Consider the following 18,859-nt stretch of genomic DNA (forward strand, 5'->3'; position numbering starts at 1 on the left):
CGTGGTTAGTGGTGGAGCTGTCGCTTGTCCTCCAGTTGTGGTTAGTACTGTGGTTGTTGTTTGTTCTCCAGTTGTGGTTAGTACTGGTGTTGTTGTTTGTGCTGCAGTTGTTGTGGTTAGTAGTGGGGTTGTTGTTTGCCCTCCAGTTGTGTTTAGTACCGAGGTTGTTTGTCCTCCAGTTGTGGTTAGTACTGGGGTTGTTGTTTGTGCTGCAGTTGTCGTGGTTAGTACTGGGGTTGTTGTTTGTGCTGCAGTTGTCGTGGTTAGTACTGGGGTTGTTGTTTGTGCTGCAGTTGTCGTGGCTAGTACTGGGGTTGTCGTTTGTGCTCCAGTTGTGGTTAGTGCTGGGGTTGTCGTTTGTCCTCCAGTTGTGGTTGGCACTGGGGTTGTTGTTTGTGCTGCAGTTGTCGTGGTTAGTACTGGGGTATTCGTTTGTCCTCCAGTTGTGGTTAGTACTGTGGTTGTTGTTTGTCCTCCAGTTGTGGTTAGTACTGGTGTTGTTGTTTGTGCTGCAGTTGTCGTGGTTAGTACTGGGGTTGTCATTTGTCCTCCAGTTGTGTCTAGTACTGCGTTTGTTGTTTGTCCTCCAGTTGTGGTTAGTACTGGGGTTGTTGTTTGTGCTGCAGTTGTCGTGGTTAGTACAGGGGTTGTTGTTTGCCCTCCAGTTGTGGTTAGTACTGGAGTTGTTCTTTGTCCTCCAGTTGTGGTTAGTACTGGTGTTGTTTGTTCTGCAGTTGTCGTGGTTAGTACTTGGGCTGTAGTGTGTTCTCCATTTGTGGTTAGTAATGGGGGTGTTGTTTGTGCTGCAGTTGTGGTTAATACTGGGGTTGTTGTTTGTGCTGCAGTTGTGGTAAGTACTGGGGTTGTTGTTTGTCCTCCAGTTGTGGTTAGTACTGGGGTTGTTGTTTGTGCTGCAGTTGTCGTGGTTAGTACTGGGGTTGTCGTTTGTCCTCCAGTTGTGGTTAGTACTGGGGTTGTTTGTGCTGCAGTTGTCGTGGTAAGTAAAGGGGTTGTTGCTTGTGCTGCAGTTTTCGTGGTTAGTACTGGGGTTGTCGTTTGTCCTCCAGTTCTGGAAGGTACTGGGGTTGTTGTTTGCGCTTCAGTTGTCCTGGTTAGTACTGGGGTTGTTGTTTGTCCTCCAGTTGTGGTTAGTACTGGGGTTGTTGTTTGTCCTCCAGTTGTGGTTAGTACTGGGGTTGTTGTTTGTGCTACACTTGAAGTGGTTAGTACTGAGGTTATTGTTTGTCCTCCAGTTGTGGTAGGTACTGGGGTTGTTGCTTGTGCTGCAATTGTCATGGTTAGTACTGGGGTTATCGTTTGTCCTCCAGTTGTGGTTAGTACTGGGTTTGTCGTTTGTCCTCCAGTTGTGGTTAGTACTGGGGTTATTGTTTGTGCTACAGTTCTCGTGGTTTGTCCTGGGGTTGTTGTTTGTGCTGCAGTTGTCATGGTTAGCACTGGGGTTGTTGTTTGTCCTCCAGTTGTTGTTAGTACTGGGGTTGTCGTTTGTCCTCCAGTTGTGGTTAGTAGTTGAGTTGTTGTTTGTGCTGCAGTTGTCGTGGTTAGTGGTGGAGCTGTCGCTTGTCCTCCAGTTGTGGTTAGTACTGTGGTTGTTGTTTGTCCTCCAGTTGTGGTTAGTACTGGTGTTGTTGTTTGTGCTGCAGTTGTCGTGGTTAGTAGTGGGGTTGTCATTTGCCCTCCAGTTGTGGTTAGTACTGGGGTTGTTGTTTGTGCTGCAGTTGCCGTGGTTAGTACTGGGGTTGTTGTTTGTGCTGCAATTGTCGTGGTTAGTACTGGGGTTGTTGTTTGTGCTGCAGTTGTCATGGTTAGTACTGGGGTTGTTGTTTGTGCTGCAGTTGTCATGGTTAGTACTGGGGTTGTCGTTTGTGCTCCAGTTGTGGTTAGTACTGGGGTTGTCATTTGTCCTCCAGTTGTGGTTGACACTGGGGTTGTTTGTGCTGCAGTTGTCGTGGTTAGTACTGGGGTATTCGTTTGTCCTCCAGTTGTGGTTAGTTCTGTGGTTGTTGTTTGTCCTCCAGTTGTGGTTAGTACTGGTGTTGTTGTTTGTGCTGCAGTTGTCGTGGTTAGTACTGGGGTTGTCGTTTGTCCTCCAGTTGTGTCTAGTACTGCGGTTGTTGTTTGTCCTCCAGTTGTGGTTAGTACTGGGGTTGTTTGTGCTGCAGTTGTCGTGGTTAGTACTGGGGTTGTTGTTTGTCCTCCAGTTGTGGTTAGTACTGGGGTTGTTCTTTGTCCTCCAGTTGTGGTTAGTACTGGTGTTGTTTGTGCTGCAGTTGTCGTGGTTAGTACTTGGGTTGTAGTTTGTTCTCCATTTGTGGTTAGTACTGGGGTTGTTGTTTGTGCTGCAGTTGTGGTTAATACTGGGGTCGTTGTTTGTGCTGCAGTTTTGGTAAGTACTGGGGTTGTTGTTTGTCCTCCAGTTGTGGTTAGTACTGGGGTTGTTGTTTGTGCTGCAGTTGTCGTGGTAAGTAAGGGGGTTGTTGTTTGTGCTGCAGTTTTCGTGGTTAGTACTGGGGTTGTCGTTTGTCCTCCAGTTCTGGAAGGTACTGGGGTTGTTGTTTGCGCTGCAGTTGTCGTGGTTAGTACTGGGGTTGTTGTTTGTCCTTCATTTGTGGTTAGTACTGGGGTTGTTGTTTGTCCTCCAGTTGTGGTTAGTACTGGGGTTGTTTGTGCTACACTTGTCGTGGATAGTGCTGGGGTTATTGTTTGTCCTCCAGTTGTGGTAGATACTGGGGTTGTTGTTTGTGCTGCAATTGTCATGGTTAGTACTGGGGTTGTCGTTTGTCCTCTAGTTGTGGTTAGTACTAGGGTTGTTGTTTGTCCTCCAGTTGTGGTTATTACTGGGGTTGTTTGTCTTCCAGTTATGGTTAGTACTGGGGTTGTTGTTTGTCCTCCAGTTGTGGTTACTACTGGGGTTGTTGTTTGTGCTGCAGTTGTGGTTAATACTGGGGTTGTTGTTTGTGCTGCAGTTTTGGTAAGTACTGGGGTTGTTGTTTGTCCTCCAGTTGTGGTTGTTTATCCTCCAGTTGTGGTTAGTACTGGGGTTGTTGTTTGTGCTGCAGTTGTCGTGGTAAGTAAGGGGGTTGTTGTTTGTGCTGCAGTTTTCGTGGTTAGTACTGGGGTTGTCGTTTGTCCTCCAGTTCTGGAAGGTACTGGGGTTGTTGTTTGCGCTGCAGCTGTCGTGGTTAGTACTGGGGTTGTTGTTTGTCCTTCAGTTGTGGTTAGTACTGGGGTTGTTGTTTGTCCTCCAGTTGTGGTTAGTACTGGGGTTGTTGTTTGTGCTACACTTGTCTTGGATAGTACTGGGGTTATTGTTTCTCCTCCAGTTGTGGTAGATACTGGGGTTGTTGTTTGTGCTGCAATTGTCGTGGTTAGTACTGGGGTTGTCGTTTGTCCTCTAGTTGTGGTTAGTACTAGGGTTGTTGTTTGTCCTCCAGTTGTGGTTAGTACTGGTGTTGTTGTTTGTGCTGCAGTTGTCGTGGTTAGTACTGGGGTTGTCGTTTGTCCTCCAGTTGTGGTTAGTACTGGGGTTGTTTGTCCTCCAGTTGTGGTTAGTACTGGGGTTGTTTGTCCTCCAGTTGTGGTTAGTACTGGGGTTGTTTGTCCTCCAGTTGTGGTTAGTACTGGGGTCATTGTTTGTGCTGCAGTTGTCGTGGTTAGTACTGAGGTTGTCGTTTGTGCTCCAGTTGTGGTTAGTACTGGGGTTGTCATTTGTCCTCCAGTTGTGGTTAGTACTGGGGTTGTTGTTTGTCCTCCAGTTGTGGTTAGTACTGGGGTTGTTGTTTGTGCTGCAGTTGTCGTGGTTAATACTGGGGTTGTTGTTTGTTCTCCAGTTGTTGTTAGTGCTGGGGTTGTTGTTTGTGTTGCAGTTGTCATGGTTAGTACTGGGGTTGTTGTTTGTGATTCATTTGTCTTGGTTTGTACTGGGGTTGTCGTTTGTCCTCCAGCTGTGGTAAGTACTGTGGTTGTTGTTTGTGCTGCAGTTGTCCTGGTTAGTACTGGGGTTGTTGATTGTTCTCCAGTTGTAGTTAGTACTGGGGTTTTCGTTTGTCCTCCAGTTGTGGTTAGTACTGGGGTTGTTGTTTGTGCTACAGTTGTCATGGTTGGTACTGGGGTTGTTGTTTGTGCTGTAGTTGTCATGGTTAGTACTGGGGTTGTTGTTTGTCCTCCAGTTGTGGTTAGTACTGGTGTTGTTGTTTGTCCTCCAATTGTGGTTAATACTGAGGTTGTTGTTTGTCCTCCAGTTGTGGTTAGTACTGGGGTTGTTGTTTGTGCTGCAGTTGTCGTGGTTAGTACTGGGGTTGTTGTTTGTGCTGCAGTTAGTTAATACTGGGGTTGTTGTTTGTTCTCCAGTTGTTGTTAGTGCTGGGTTGTTGTTTGTGTTGCAGTTGTCATTGTTAGTACTGGGGTTGTTGTTTGTGATTCATTTGTCTTGGTTTGTACTGGGGTTGTCGTTTGTCCTCCAGCTGTGGTGTACTGTGGTTGTTGTTTGTGCTGCAGTTGTCCTGGTTAGTACTGGGGTTGTTGATTGTTCTCCAGTTGTAGTTGTACTACAGTTTTCGTTTGTCCTCCAGTTGTGGTTAGTACTGGGGTTGTTGTTTGTGCTACAGTTGTCATAGTTGGTACTGGGGTTGTTGTTTGTGCTAGTTGTCATGGGTACTGGTGTTGTTGTTTGTCCTCCAATTGTGGTTAATACTGAGGTTGTCGTTTGTCCTCCATTTGTGGTTATTACTGGGGTTGTCGTTTGTCGTCCAGTTTTGGTTAGTACTGGGGTTGTTGTTTGTGCTGCAGTTGTTGTGGTTAATAATGGGGTTGTTGTTTGTCCTCCAGTTGTGGTTAGTACTGGGGTTGTTGTTTGTCCTCCAGTTGTAGGTAGTACTGGGGTTGTTGTTTGTGCTGCAGTTGTCGTGGTTAGTACTGGGGTTGTTGTTTGTCCTCCAGTTGTGGATAGTACTGGGGTTGTTGTTTGTCCTCCAGTTTTGGTTTGTACTGGGGTTATTGTTTGTGCTACAGGTGTCGTGGTTAGTACTGGGGTTGTTGTTTTTGCTGCAGTTGTCGTGGATAGTACTTGGGTTCTAGCTTGTCCTCCAGTTGTGGTTAGTACTGGGGTTGTCGTTCGTGCTGCAGTTGTCGTGGATAGTAATTGGGTTGTAGCTTGTCCTCCAGTTGTGGTTAGTACTGGTGTTGTCGATTGTGCTCCAGTTGTGGTTAGTACTGGGGTTGTTGTTTGTGCTGTGGTTGTCGTGGTTAGTACTGGGGTTGTTGTTTGTCCTCCAGTTGTGGTTAGTACTGGGGTTATTGTTTGTGCTGCAGTTGTCGTGGTTAGTACTGGGGTTGACGTTTGTCCTTCAGTTGTGGTTAGTACTGTGGTTGTTGTTTGTCCTCTAGTTGTGATTATTACTGGGGTTGTTGTGTGTGCTGCAGTTGTCGTGGTTAGTACTGGGGTTGTTGTTTGTGCTGCATTTGTCGTGGTTAGTACTGAGGTTGTCGTTTGTTCTCCAGTTGTGGTTAGTAATGTGGTTGTTGTTTGTCCTCCAGTTGTAGTAAGTATTGGAGTTGCTGTTTGTCCTCCAGTTATGGTTAGTACTGGGGTTGTCGTTTGTCCTCCAGTTGTGGTTTGTACTGGGGTTGTTTGTGATACAGTTGTCGTGGTTAGTTCTGGGGTTGTCATTTGTCCTCCAGTTGTGGTTAGTACTGGGGTTGTTGTTTGTCCTCCAGTTGTGGTTAGTACTGGGGTTGTTGTTTGTCCTCCAGTTGTGGTTAGTACTGGGGTTGTTGTTTGTCCTCCAGTTGTGGTTAGTACTGGGGTTGTTGTTTGTGCTGCAGTTGTCGTAGTTAGAACTGGGGTATTCGTTTGTCCTCCAGTTGTGGTTAGTACTGGGGTTGTTGTTTGTCCTCCAGTTGATGTGGTTGGCACTGGAGTTGTTGTTTGAGCTGCAGTTGTGGTGGTTGTTGATGGAGTCACATGAACTGCAGTGGGCATGGTTGTTGATGGAGTAATTGTATGAACTGCAGTTGTCATTGTAGGAAATGGAGTTAGTGTATGCTTTGCAATTGTCCTGATTGGTGATGGAGTTGTATGAGCTACAGTTGTGGTGGTTACAGATGGTGTTGTTGTGTGAACTGCAGTTGTGGTAGTTGAAGATGGAATTGTTGTATGAAGTGCAGTTGTGGCAGCTGTAGAAGGAGCTGTTGGTTGAGCTGCAGTTATGGTCGTAACTGGTGATGGAGTTGTGTGAGCTGCAGTTGTGGTGGATCCAGATGGAGTTGTTGTTCGAGCTGCAGTTGTGGTGGTTACAGATGGAGTTGTTGTGTGACCTGCAGTTGTGGACGTTGCAGATGGAGTTGTTTGAGCTGCTGTTGTGGTCGTAATTGGTGATGGAGTTGTATGAGCAATAGTTGTGTTAGTTGCAGATGGAGTTGCTGTATGAGGTGCGGTTGTGGTAGCTGCAGATGGAGTTGTGTGACCTGCAGTTGTGGTGGTTGCAGATGGAGCTGTTGTTTGAGCTGCAGTTGTGGTGGTTGCAGATGGAGTCGTTTGAGGTGCAGTAGTGGTGGTTGCAGATAGAGTTGTTGTTTGAGGTGCAGTTGTGGTGGTTGCAGATGGAGTTGTTTTGTGAGCTGCAATTGTGATGATTGCGGATAGAGTTGTTTGAGCTGCAGTTGTGGTGGTGGCAAATGGAGTTATTGTTTGAGCTGCAGTTGTGGTGGTGGCAAATGGAGTTATTGTTTGAGCTGCAGTTGTGGTATTTGCAGATGGAGTCGTTGTTTGAGCTGCAGTTGTGGTGGTTGCTGATGTTGTTTGAGCTGCAGTTGTGGTGGTTGCAGATGGAGTTGTTGTTTGAGCTGCAGTTGTGGTGGTTGCAGATGGGGTCATTGTGTGAGCTTCAGTTGTGGTGGTTGCAGATGGAGTCGTTGTTTCAGTTACAGTGGTGGTTACAGATGGAGTTGTATGAGTTGCAGCTGTGGTGGTTGCAGATGGAGTCATTGTATGAGCTGCAGTTGTGGTCGTAATTGGTGATGGAGTCGTTGTTTCAGGTACAATTGTGGTGGTTGCATATGGAGTTGTTGTTTGGGCTGCAGTTGTGGTGGTTGCAGATTGAGTTGTTGTTTGAGCTGCAGTTGTGGTGGTTGCAGATGGAGGTGTTGTTTTAGCTGCAGTTGTGGTGGTTGCAGATGGGGACGTTATTTGAGTTGCAGTTGTGATGGTTGCGGATGGAGGCACTGTTTGAGGTGCAGTTGTGGTGGTTGCAGATGGAGTCGTTGTTTGAGGTGCAGTTGTGGAGGTTGCAGATGGAGTTGTATTGTAAGCTGCAGTTGTGGTGGTTGCAGAAGGAGTTATAGGAGTTGAAACTGTAGTGGTTGCAAATGGAGTCACTGTATGAGCTACCGTTGTGGTGGTTGCAAAAGGAGTCATTGTTCGAGGTGCAGTTGTGTTGGTTGCTGATGGAATCATTGTTTGAGTTGCAGTTGTGGTGGTTCCAGATGTTGTTTGAGGTGCAGTTGTGGTGGTTGCAGATGGGGTTGTTTCTTGAGCTACAGTTGTAGTGGTTGCAGTTGGAGTTGTTGTTTGAGGTGCAGTTGTTGTGGTTTTAGATGTTGCTGTTTGAGGTGCAGTTATGGTTTTTGTAGTGATTGCAGATACAGTTATATGAGTTGCATCTGTGGTGGTTACAGATGGAGTTGTTGTTTGAGCTGCAGTTGTGGTGGTTGCAGATGGGGTTGTATGAGTTGCATCTGTGATGGTTGCAGATGGAGTTGCTGTTTGAGCTGCAGTTGTGGTGGTTGCAGATGAAGTTGTTGTGTGGCCTGCAGTTGTGCTGGTTGCAGATGGGGTTATATGAGTTGCATCTGTGGTGGTTGCAGATGGAGTTGTTGTTTGAGCTGCAGTTGTGCTGGTTGCAGATGAAGGTGCTGTGTGACCTGCATTTGTGGTGGTTGCAGATGGAGTTGTTTTATGACCTGCAGTTGTGGTGGTTGCAGATGGGGTTGTATGAGATGCAGCTGTGGTGGTTGCGGATGGAGTCATTGTGTGAGCTGCAGTTGTGGTGGTTGGAGGTGGAGTCGTTTTTTGAGGTACACGTGTGGTGGTTGCAGATGGAGTTGTTGTTTGAGCTGCAGTTGTGATGGTTGCAGATGGAATTGTTTGTGGTGCAGTTGTGGTGGTTGTAGATGGAGATGTTTGAGCTGTAGTTGTGGTGGTTGCAGATGGGGTTGTTTGAGGTGCAGCATTGGTGGTTGCAGATGGTGTCCTTGTTTGAGCTGTCGCTGCGGTGGTTGCAGATGGAGTCATTGTTTGACTTGCTGTTGTGGTGGTTGCAGGTGGAGTTGTTGTTTGAGCTGCAGTTGTGGTGGTTGTAGACGAAGCTGTTGTTTGAGTTGCAGCTGTGGTGTTTGCAGATGGAGTTGTTGTTTGAGCAGCAGTTGTGGTGGTTGCAGATGGAGTTTTTGTTTGAGCTGCAGTTATGGTGGTTGCAGTTGGAGTTGTTGTTTGAGGTGTAGTTGTTGTGGTTCCAGATGTTGTTTGAGGTGCAGTTGTGGTGGTTGTAGATGATGTTGAAGTTTGAGTTGCAGCTGTGGTGTTTGCAGATGGAGTTGTTGTTTGAGCAGCAGTTGTAGTGGTTACAGATGAAGTCATTGTTTGAGCTGCAGTTGTAGTTGCAGATGGAGTCGTTGTTTGAGGTGTAGTTGTGGTGGTTGCAGATGGAGTTGTATGAGCTGCAGTTGTGGTGATTACAGATGGAGTTGTTTTGTGAGCTGCAGTTGTAGTGTTTGCAGGTGGAGTTATATGAGTTGCATCTTTGGTGGTTGAAGATGGAGTTATTGTTTGAGCTGCAGTTGTGGTGGTTGCAGATGAAGTTGTGTGACCTACAGTTGTGGTGGTTGCAGTTGGAGTTGTTGTGTGAGCTGTAGTTGTGATGGTTGCAGATGGAGTTGTTGTGTGAGCAGTAGTTGTGGTGGTTGCAGATGGAGTTTTTGTATGAGCTGCAGTTGTGGAGGTTACAGATGGAGTTGTTGTGTGCCCTGTAGTTATGGTGAATCCAGTTGGAGTTGTTGCGTGAGGTGTAGTTGTGGTAGTTGCAGATGGAGTTGCTGTATGGGATGCAGTTGTGGTAGCTGCAGATGGAGTTTGTGTGTGACCTGCAGTTGTGGTGGTTGCAGATGGAGTTGTTTTGTGAGCTGCAGTTGTGGTTGTAGCAGATGGGGTTGTATGATGTGCTGCTGTGGTGGTTGCAGATGGAGTCATTGTGAGAGCTGCAGTTGTGCTGGTTGCAGATGGAGTTGTTGTTTGAGCTGCAGTTGTGGTGGTTGCAGATGAAGCTGTTGTTTGAGCTGCAGTTGTGGTGGTTGCAGAAGGAGTCGTTGTTTGAAGTGCAGTTGTGGTGGTGGCAGATGGAGTTGTTGTTTGAGGTGCCGTTGTGTGGGTTGCAGATGGAGTTGTTTTGTGAGCTGCAATTGTGGTGGTTGCAGATGGAGTTGTTTGAGCTGCAGTTGCGGTGGTTGCAGATGGAGTCGTTGTTTGAGCTGCAGTTGTGGTGGTTGCTGATGAAGTTGTTGTTTTAGCTGAAGTTGTGGTGGTTGCAGATTGAGTTTTTGTTTGAACTGCAGTTGTGGTGGTTGCAGATGGGGTCATTGTGTGAGCTGCAGTTTTGGTGGTTGCAGATGGAGTCGTTGTTTGAGCTGCAGTTGTGGTGGTTGCAGATAGAGTTGTTGTTTGAGGTGCAGTTGTGGTGGCTGCAGATGGAGTTGTTGTTTGAGCTGCAGTTGTGTTGGTTGCAGATGGAAACGTTGTTTGAGTTGCAGTTGTGTTGGTTGCAGATGCAGTCATTGTTTGAGGTGCAGTTGTTGTGTTTGCAGATCGAGTTGGTGTTTGAGCTGCAGTTGTGGTGGTTGCAGATGGGGTTGGATTGTAAGCTGTAGTTGTGGTAGTTGCAGGAGTTGTATGAGTTGAAGCTGTAGTGGTTGCAGACGGAGACATTGTATGAGTTTCAGTTGTGGTGGCTGCAAATTGAGTCACTGTTTTAGCTGCACTTGTGTTTGTTGCAGATGGAATTGTTGTTTGCAGTGTAGTTGTGGTGGTTGCAGATGGAGCTATTGTTTGCGGTGTAGTTGTGGTGGTTGCAGATGGAGTTATTGTTTGAGCTGCAGCTGTGGTGGTTGCAGTTGGAGTTGTTGTCTGAGCTGCAGTTGCGGTGGTTGTAGACGAAGTTCTTGTTTGAGTTGCAGTTGTGGTGTTTGCAGATGGAGTTGTTGTTTGATCAGCAGTTGTGGTGGTTGCAGATGGTGTCATTGTTTGAGCTGCAGTTGCGATGGTTGCAGTTGAGGTTGTTGTTTGAGGTGCTGCTGTGCTGGTTCCCGATGATGTTGTTTCAGATGCAGTTGTGGTGGTTGCAGATAGGGTTATTTTTTGAGCTGCAGTTGTGGTGGATGCAGATGAAGTTGTTTTCTGAGGTGCAGTTGTGGTGGTTGCAGTTGGAATTGTTGTTTGAGTTGCAGTTGTGGTGGTTCCTGATGTTGTTGTATGAGGTGCAGTTGTGATGGTTGCAGATGGGGTTGTTTTTTGAGCTACAGTTGTGATGATTGTAGTTGGAGTTGTTGTTTGATGTGCAGTTGTTGTGGTTCCAGATGTTGTTGTTTGAGATGCAGTTGTGGTGATTGAGGAGAGAGTTATTGTTTGAGCTGCAGTTGTGTTTGTTGCAGATGGAATCGTTGTTTGAGGTGCAGTTGTGGTGGTTGCTGATGAAGTTGTTGTTTGAGCTGCAGTTTTACTGGTTGCAGGTGTTGTTGCTGTTTGAGCTTCAGTTGTGGTGGTTGCAGATGGAGTTGTTGTTTGAACTGCACTTTTGCTGGTTGCAAATGTATTCGTTGTTTGAGCTGCAGTTGTGTTGGTTGCAGATAGAGTCGTTGTTTGAGCTACAGTTGTGGCAGTTGCAGATGGAGTCCTTGTTTTAATTGCAGTTGTGGTGATTGTAGATGAACTTGTTTGAGCTGCAACTTTGGTGGTTGCAATTGTAGTTGATGTTTGAGCTGCAGTTGTGGTGGTTGCAGAAGGAGTTGTTGTTTGGGCTGCAGTTGTTGTGGTTGAAGTTGGAATTGTTGTTAGAGCTGAAGTTTTGGTGGTTCCAGAAGGTGTTGTTTGAGGTGTAGTTGTGGTGGTTCCAGATGGTGTTGTTTCAGCTGCAGTTGTGGTGGTTGCTGACGAAGTTGTTGTTTGATCTGTAGTTGTGGTGGTTGCAGATGGAGTAGTTGTTTGAGCTGCAGTTGGGGTGGTTGCAGTTGGAGTTGTTTGAGCTGCAGTTGTGGTGGTTCTAGATGTTTGAGGTGCAGTTGTGATGGTTGCAGTTAGAGTTGTTTGAGCTGCAGTTGTGGTGGTTCTAGATGTTGTTTGAGGTGCTGTTGTGATGGTTGCAGATGGGGTTGTTGTTTGAGCTGCAGGTGTGGTAGTTGCAGACGAAGTTGTTTTTTGAGGTGCATTTGTGCTGGTTGTAGACGTAGTTGTTGCGTGAGCTGCGGTTGTGGTGGTTGCAGATGGAGTTATTCTTTGAGCTGCAATTGTGGTGGGTCTAGATAGAGTTGTTATTTGAGCTGCTGTTGTGGTGGTTGGAGACGAAGTTGATGTTTGAGTTGCAGTTGTAGTGGTTGCAGATGGAGTCGTTGTGTGAGCTGCAGTTGTGGTGGTTGCAGATGGAGTTATTATTTGAGCTGCAGTTGTGTTTGTTGCAGATGGAATCGGTGTTTGAGGTGCAGTTGTGGTGGTTGCTGATGGAGTTGTTGTTTGAGCTGCAGTTTTACTGGTTGCAGGTGTTGTTGTTTGAGCTGCAGTTGTGGTGGTTGTAGATGGAGTTGTTGTTTGAACTGCAGCTTTGCTGGTTGCAAATGTATTCGTTGTTTGAACTGCAGTTGTGTTGGTTGCATATAGAGTCGTTGTTTGAGAAGCAGTTGTGGTGGTTGCTGATGGAGTTCTTTTTTGAACTGCAGTTGTGTTTGTTGCAGATGGAATCGTTGTTTGAGCTACAGTTGTGGCAGTTGCAGATGGAGTCCTTGTTTGAACTGCAGTTGTGGTGATTGTAGATTGACTTGTTTGAGCTGCAACTTTGGTGGTTGCAGATGAAGTTGATGTTTGAGCTGCAGTTGTGGTGGTTGCAGAAGGAGTTTTTGTTTGAGCTGCAGTTGTGTTGGTGGTTATAGATGGAATTGTTGTTTGGGCTGCAGTTTTTGTGGTTGCCGATGGAGTGGTGATTACAGGTGAAGTTGTTGATTGAGGTGCAGTTTTGGTGATTGCAGATGGAGTCGTTGTATGAGTTGCAGTTGTGATGGTGGCAGGTGGAGTTGTTTTTTGAGCTGCAGTTGTGGTGGATCCAGACGGTGTTGTTGTTTGAGCTACACTTGTGTTGGTTCTGTATGGAGTTGTTGTGTCAGCAGCAGTTGAGGTAGTTGCAGATGGAGTTATTGTTTGAGCTGTAGTTGTGGTGGTTGCAGATGGAGTCGTTGTTTTAGCTGCAGTTGTGGTGGTTGCAGGTGGAGTCGATGTTTGAGCTGTAGTTGTGGTGGTTGCACGTGGAGTTGTCATAGCTGCAGTTTTTGTGGTTGCAGATGGAGACATTGTTTGAGTTGCAGTTGTGGTGGTTGCAGATGGAATCATTGTTTGAGGTGCAGTTGTGGTTGTTACAGATGGAGTTCTTGTTTGGGTTGCAGTTGTGGTGGTTGCAGATGGAGTTTTTTTGTAAGCTGCAGTTTTGGTGGTTGCAGAAGGAGTTGTATGAGTTGAAGCTGTAGCAGTTGCAGATGGAGTCATTGTTTGAGGAGCAGTTGTGGTGGTTGCAGATGAAGCTGTTGTTTGAGCTGCAGTTGTGGTGGTTACAGATGAAGTCGTTGTATGAGCTGTAGTTGTGGTGGTTGCAGGTGGAGTTGTTGTTTGAGCTGCAGTTGTTCTGGTTGCAAATGTAGTTGTTTGAGCTGCAGTTGTGGTGTTTGCAGATGGAGTCATTGTATAAGCTGTAGTTGTGGTGGTTGGAGATGGAGTTGTTGTTTGATCTGCAGTTGTGGTGGTTGCAGATGGAGTTGTTGTTTGAGCTGCAGCTGTGGTGGTTGCAGACGGTGTCCTTGTTTGAGCTGCAGTTGTGGTGGTTGCAGATGGAGTCATTGTTTGACCTGCAGTTGTGGTGGTTGCAGGTGTTGTTGTTTTAGGTGCAGTTGTTTTGGTTCCAGATGTTGTTTGAGGTGCAGTTGTGATGGTTGTAGATGAAGTTGCAGTTTGAGTTGCAGTTGTGGTGTTTGCAGATGGAGTTGTTGTTTGAGCAGCAGTTGTGGTGATTGTAGAATGAGCCATTGTTTGAGCTGCAGTTTTGGTGGTTGAAGTTGGAGTTGTTGTTTGAGGTGCAATTGTGGTGGTTACAGATGTTGTTGTTTGAGGTGTAGTTGTGGTGGTTGCAGATGGGGTTGTTGTGTGAGCTGCAGTTGTGGTGGTTGCAGACGAAGTTGTTGTTTGAGCTGCAGTTGTGGTGGTTGCAGAAGGAGTTGTTGTTTGAGCTGCATTTGTGGCAGTTGCAGTTGTGCTTGTTATTTGAGCTGCTGTTGTGGTGGTTACAGAAGGAGTTGTTGTTTGAGCTGCATTTGTGGTGGTTGCAGTTGTACTTGTTATTTGAACTGCTGTTGTGGTGGTTGCGGGCGAACTTGATGTTGGAGCTGCAGTTGTGGTGGTTGTAGAGGGAGTCGTTGTTTGAGCTACAGTTGTATTGGTTGCAGATGGAGTCGTTGCCTGAGCTGCAGTTGTGATGGTTGCAGATGGAGTTATTGTTAGAGCTTCAGTTATGGTTGTTGCAGATGGAATCGTTGTTTGAGGTGCAGTTGTTTTGGTTGCAGAAGTTGTTTGAGCTGCAGTTCTGCTGGTTGCAGATGTATTCGCTGTTTGAGCTGCAGTTGTGTTGGTTGCAGATAGAGTCGTTGTTTTAGATGCAGTTGTGGTGGTTGCTGATGGAGTTCTTGTTTGAGCTGCAGTTGTGGCTGTTGCAGATGGAATTGTTGTTTGAGCTGTAGTTGTGGCGGTTGCAGATGTAGACCTTGTTTGAGATGCAATATTGGTGATTGCATATGAAGTTGTTTGAGCTGCAGTTGTAGTGGTTGCAGAAGGAGTTATTGTTTGATCTGCAGTTGTGTTGGTGGTTGTAGATAGAGTTGTTGTTTGAGCTGCAGTTTTGGTGGCTGCAGATGGAGTGGTTGTTTGAGCTGCAGGTACGGTGGTTGCAGATGGAGTTGCTGTTTGAGCTGCAGTTTTGATGGTTGCAGATGGAGTCGTTGTTTGAGGTGCAGTTGTGGTAGTTGCAGATGTAATTGTTGCTTGAGCTGCAGTTGTGGGGGCTGCAGATGGAGTCGATGTTTGAGCTGTAGATGTGGTGTTTGCAGATGGAATTGTTTTCTTAGCTGCAGTTGTGGTGGCTGCAGTTGGAGTTACTGTTTGAGCAGTAGTTTTGGTGGTTGCAGATGGAGTCGTTGTTAGAGTTGCAGTTGTGATGGTTGCAGATGGAGTTGTTGTTTTAGCTGCAGTTGTGATGGTTGCTGATGGAGTTGTTGTTTGAGCTACAGTTGTGGTTGTTGCAGATGGAGTCGTTGTTAGAGCTGCAGTTATGATGGTTGCAGATGGAGTTGTTGTTTGAGCTGTAGTTGTGGTGGATGCAGATGGAGTAATTGTGTGAGCTGCAGCTGTGGTGGTTACAGATGGAGTCGTTGTTTGAGGTGCAGCGTTGGTGGTTGCAGATGGGGTCGTTGTTTTTGCTCCAGTTGTGGTGGTTCCAGATGGAGTTGTTGTTTGAGCTGCAGTTGTGGTGGTTGCAGATGGAGTCATTGTTTGAGATGCAGTTGTGTTGGTTGCAGATGGAGTGGTTGTTTTAGATGGAGTTGTGTGAGCTGCAGTTATGGTGTTTGCAGACAGAGTTGTTTTATGAGCTGAAGTGGTCGTTGTTGGTGATGGAGTTGTATGCGCTGCTGTGGTTGTTGTTGGTGTTGTTTGTTGAGCTACATTAGTCGTTGTTGGTGGTGGAGTTGTTGTATGAACTGCAGTGGTTGTTGTTGGTGATGGAGTTGTTTTATGAGCTGCAGTGGTCGTTATTGGTGATGGAGTTGTTGAATGAGCTGCTTTGGTTGTTGTTGGTAATGGAGATATTGTTTGAGCTGCAGTGGTTGTCGTCGGTGACAGAGTTGTTGTATGAGCTGCAGTGGTTGTTGTTAGTGTTATTTCATGAGTTGAAGTGGTCGTTGTTGGTGATGGAGATGTTGGATGAGCTGCAATGGATGTTGTTGGTGATGGAGTTGTTGCATGAGCTGCTGTGGTTGTTGTTGGTAATGGAGTTGTATTAGCTGCAGTGGTCGTTATTGGTGATGGAGTTTTTGTAAGGGCAGCAGTTTTTGTATGTGATACAGTGGTTGTTGTTGGTGATGGAGTTGTTCTATGTGCTGTAGTGGTCGTTGTTGGTGATGGAGATATTTTTTGAACTGTAGTGGTTGTTGTTGTTGGTAGAGTTATTGTAGGAACTGTAGTAGTTGTTTTTGGTGATGGAGTTGTTATATGAGCTGCAGTGGCTGTTGTTAGTGATGGCGTTGTTGTATGAACTGCAGTGGTGGTTGGTGGTGATGTAGTTGTTGTATGAGCTGCTCTGGTTGTTATTGGTGATGGAGTTGTTGTATGAGCTGCAGTGATTGTTGTTGGTGATAGAGTTGTTGTAGGAGCTGCAGTGGTTGTTGTTGGTGATGGAGTTGTTATATAAGCTGCAGTGGTTGTTGTTGGTAATGGAGTTGTTGTACGAGTTGCATTGGTTGTTGCTTGTGACAGAGTTGTTGTTTGAGCTGCAGTGGTGGTTGATGGTAATAGAGTTGTTGTATGAGCTGCAGTGGTCGTTGTTGGTGATTGAGTTGTTGTTTGAGTTGCAGTGGTCGTTGTTGGTGATGGATTTGTTGTATGAGCTGCAGTGGTCGTTGTAGGTGATGGAGTTGTTTTATGAACTGCAGAGGGCGTTGTTGCTGATGGTGTTGTTGTATGAGCTGCAGTGGTCTTTGTTAGTGATGAATTTGTTGAATGAGCTGAAGTGGGCATTGTTATTGGTGAAGTTGTTGTATGAGTTGCAGTTGAAGTCGTTGGTGATAGCATTGTTGGTGATGGAGTTGTTGCATGAACTATACTGGTCGTTGTTGCTGATGGTGTCGTTGTACTCGCAGCAGTGGTTGTTGTTGGTGATGGAGTTATTGAATGAGCTGCAGTTTTCTTGGTTAACAGAATTGTCTGAACTTCAGTGGTCATTGTTGGTGATGGAGTTGTTGTATGGGCTGCAGTGGTCGTTGTTGGTGATGGAGTTGTTGTGCGAGTTGCAGTGGTCGTTGGAGGTGAAGGAGTTGTTGTATGAGCTGCAATGGTCGTTGGAGGTGATGAAATTGTTGTATGGGGTGCAGTGGTTGTTGTAGGTGATGGAGTTGTTGTATGAGCTGCAGTGGTCGTTGTTGGTGATGGAGTTGTTGTATGAGCTGCAGGGGTCATTGTAGGTGATAGAGTTGTTGTATGAGCTGCAGTGGTCATTGTTGGTGATGAATTTGTTGAAAGAGCTGCAGTGTTCGTTGTTTGTGATGGAGTAGTTGAATGAACTGCAGAGGGCATTGTTGGTGAAGGAGTTGTTGTATGAGCTGCAGTGGTCCTTGTAGGTGAAGGAGTTGTTGTATGAGCTGCAGTGGTTGTTGTTGATGGAGTTTTTGTATGAGCTGCAGTGATCGTTGTAGGTGATGGAGTTGTTGTATGAGCTGCAGTGGTCGTTGTAGGTAATGGATTTGTTGTATGAGCTATAGTAGTCGTTGTTGGTGATGGAGTTGTTGTATGAGCTGCAGTGGTTGTTGTTGGTGATAGAGTTGTTGTATGAACTGCAGTGGTAGTTGTAGGTGAAGGAGTTGTTGTATGAGCTGCAGTGGTCGTTGTAGGCGATGGAGTTGTTGTATGAGCTGCAGTGGTCGTTGTTTGTGATGGAGTTGTTGTATGAGCTGCAGTGGTCCTTGTAGGTGAAGGAGTTGCTGTATGAGCTGCAGTGGTCATTGTAGGTGATGGAGTTGTTGTATGAGCTGCAGTGGTCGTTGTAAGTGATGGAGTTGTTGTATGAGTTGCAGTAATCGTTGTTGCTGATGGAGTTGTTTTATGGGCTGCAGTGGTCGTTGTTGATGATGGATTTGTTGTATGAGCTGCAATGGTCCTTGTAGGTAATGGATTTGTTGTATGAGCTGCAGTGGTCATTGTTGAAGATGTAGTTGTTGTATGAGCTGTCATGGTCCTTTTAGGTGATATAGTTGTCGTATGAGCTGCAGTGGTCATTGTAGGTGACAGATTTATTGTATGAGTTGCACTGGTCCTTTTAGGTGATGAAGTTGTTGTATGAGCTGCGTTGGTCGTTGTAAATGATGGACCTGTTGCATGAGTTGCAGTGATCGTTGTTTCTAATGGAGTTGTTGTATGAGCTGCGTTGGTCGTTGTAGGTGATGGATTTATTGTATCAGCTGCAGTGGCCATTGTAGGTGAAGGAGTTGTCGTATGAGTTGCAGTGATCATTGTTGGTGATGGAGTTGTTGTATGAGCTGCAGTCGTTGTTGTAGGTGATGGATTTGTTGTATGAGCTGCAGTGGTTGTTGTAGGTGATGGAGTTGTTGTATTAGCTGCAGTAGTCGTTGTTGATGATGGAGTTCTTGTATGAGCTGCATTGCTCATTTTAGGTGATATTGTTGTATGAGCTGCATTGGTTGTTGTTGGAGATGGAGTTGTTTTATGAACTGCAGTGGTCGTTATAGGTGGTGGACTTGTTGTATGAGCTGCAGTGGTTGTTGCAGGTGATGGATTTGTTGTATGAGCTGCAGTGGTCGTTGTAGGTGATGGAGTTGTTGTATGAGCTGCAGTGGTCGTTGTTGGTGATGGAGTTGTTGTATGAGCTGTGTTGGTCGTTGTAAATGATGGAGTTGTTGTATGAGCTGTGTTGGTCGTTGTAAATGATGGAGTTGTTGTATAAGTTGCAGTGATCGTTGTTGGCAATGGAGTAGTTGTATGAGTTGCAGTGGTTGTAGGTGATGGATTTATCGTATCAGCTGCAGTGGCTGTTGTAGGTGATGGATTTGTTGTATGAGTTGCAGTGATCATTGTTGGTGATGGAGTCGTTGTGTGAGCTGCAGTGGTCGTTGTAGGTGATGGATTTGTTGTATGAGCTGCAGTGGTTGTTGCAGGTGATGGAGTTGTTGTATGAGCTGCAGTAGCGGTTGTTGATGATGGAGTTCTTGTGTGAGCTGCATTGCTCATTTTAGGTGATGGAGTCGGTGTATGACCTGCATTGGTTGTTGTTGGAGATGGAGTAGTTTTATGAACTGCATTGGTCATTGTAGGTGGTGGAGTTGTTGTATAAGCTGCAGTGGTTGTTGCAGGTGATGGATTGGTTGTATGAGCTGCAGTGGTCGTTGTAGGTGATGGAGTTGTTGTATGAGCTGCAGTGACTGTTGTTGATGTTGTTGTTGTATGAGCTGCAGTGGTCGTTGTAAGTGATGGATTTGTTGTATGAGTTGCAGTGGTCGTTGTAGGTGATGGATTTGTTGAATGAGCTGCAGTGTTCTTTGTTTGTGATGGAGTTGTTGTATGAACTGCAGAGGGCATTGTTTGTGATGGAGTTGTTGTAAGAGCTGCAGTGGTCCTTGTAGGTGAAGGAGTTGTTGTATGAGCTGCAGTGGTCGTTGTAGGTGATGGATTTGTTTATGAGCTGCATTGGCCATTGTTTGTAATGGGGTTGTTGTATGAACTGCAGTGGTAGTTGTAGGTGAAAGATTTGTTGTATGAGCTGCA

At 46.0% G+C, this 18,859-nt stretch overlaps 3 protein-coding genes across 3 annotated transcripts in view; 1 reads left to right on the forward strand and 2 right to left on the reverse strand.

Annotated features, from left to right (window-relative positions):
* LOC136826366 (mucin-2-like) overlaps positions 1 to 1,821 on the reverse strand; it is a 15,261-nt gene extending 13,440 nt beyond the window's left edge. Inside the window, exon 1 of the mRNA XM_067083623.1 lies at positions 1 to 1,821. This exon is cut by the window's left edge and continues 1,252 nt beyond it. Coding sequence (XP_066939724.1) covers positions 1 to 1,821 — 1,821 coding nt within the window.
* Positions 1,820 to 4,342, forward strand: LOC136826367 (uncharacterized). The gene has a single exon (XM_067083624.1). The coding sequence runs from the start codon at positions 1,820 to 1,822 to the stop codon at positions 4,340 to 4,342; it is 2,523 nt and encodes an 840-aa protein (XP_066939725.1).
* Positions 4,343 to 4,438: 96 nt separating this feature from the next.
* LOC136826368 (mucin-2-like) lies at positions 4,439 to 18,673 on the reverse strand. Its single transcript, XM_067083625.1, has 2 exons — positions 11,026 to 18,673; positions 4,439 to 8,643 (listed from the first exon to the last, which is right to left on the reverse strand). The coding sequence occupies exons 1-2, from the start codon at positions 18,671 to 18,673 to the stop codon at positions 4,439 to 4,441; spliced, it is 11,853 nt and encodes a 3,950-aa protein (XP_066939726.1).
* Positions 18,674 to 18,859: the final 186 nt, after the last annotated feature.

Source organism: Macrobrachium rosenbergii, chromosome 40, assembly GCF_040412425.1.
Source record: "Macrobrachium rosenbergii isolate ZJJX-2024 chromosome 40, ASM4041242v1, whole genome shotgun sequence".
Lineage (NCBI taxonomy): Eukaryota > Metazoa > Arthropoda > Malacostraca > Decapoda > Palaemonidae > Macrobrachium > Macrobrachium rosenbergii.

Bases quoted from the DNA above. Each gene is read 5' to 3' on its own strand.
- LOC136826367 (XM_067083624.1), top strand. From the start codon at position 1,820: ATGGTTAGTACTGGGGTTGTTGTTTGTGCTGCAGTTGTCATGGTTAGT.
- LOC136826368 (XM_067083625.1), bottom strand. From the start codon at position 18,673: ATGCCCTCTGCAGTTCATACAACAACTCCATCACAAACAAAGAACACT. The intron at 8,644-11,025 runs TTGCAACCACCA...CAATGACTTCAT, and splicing joins AGCTCAAACATCAACTACAA to CTGTAACCACTACAACTGCT.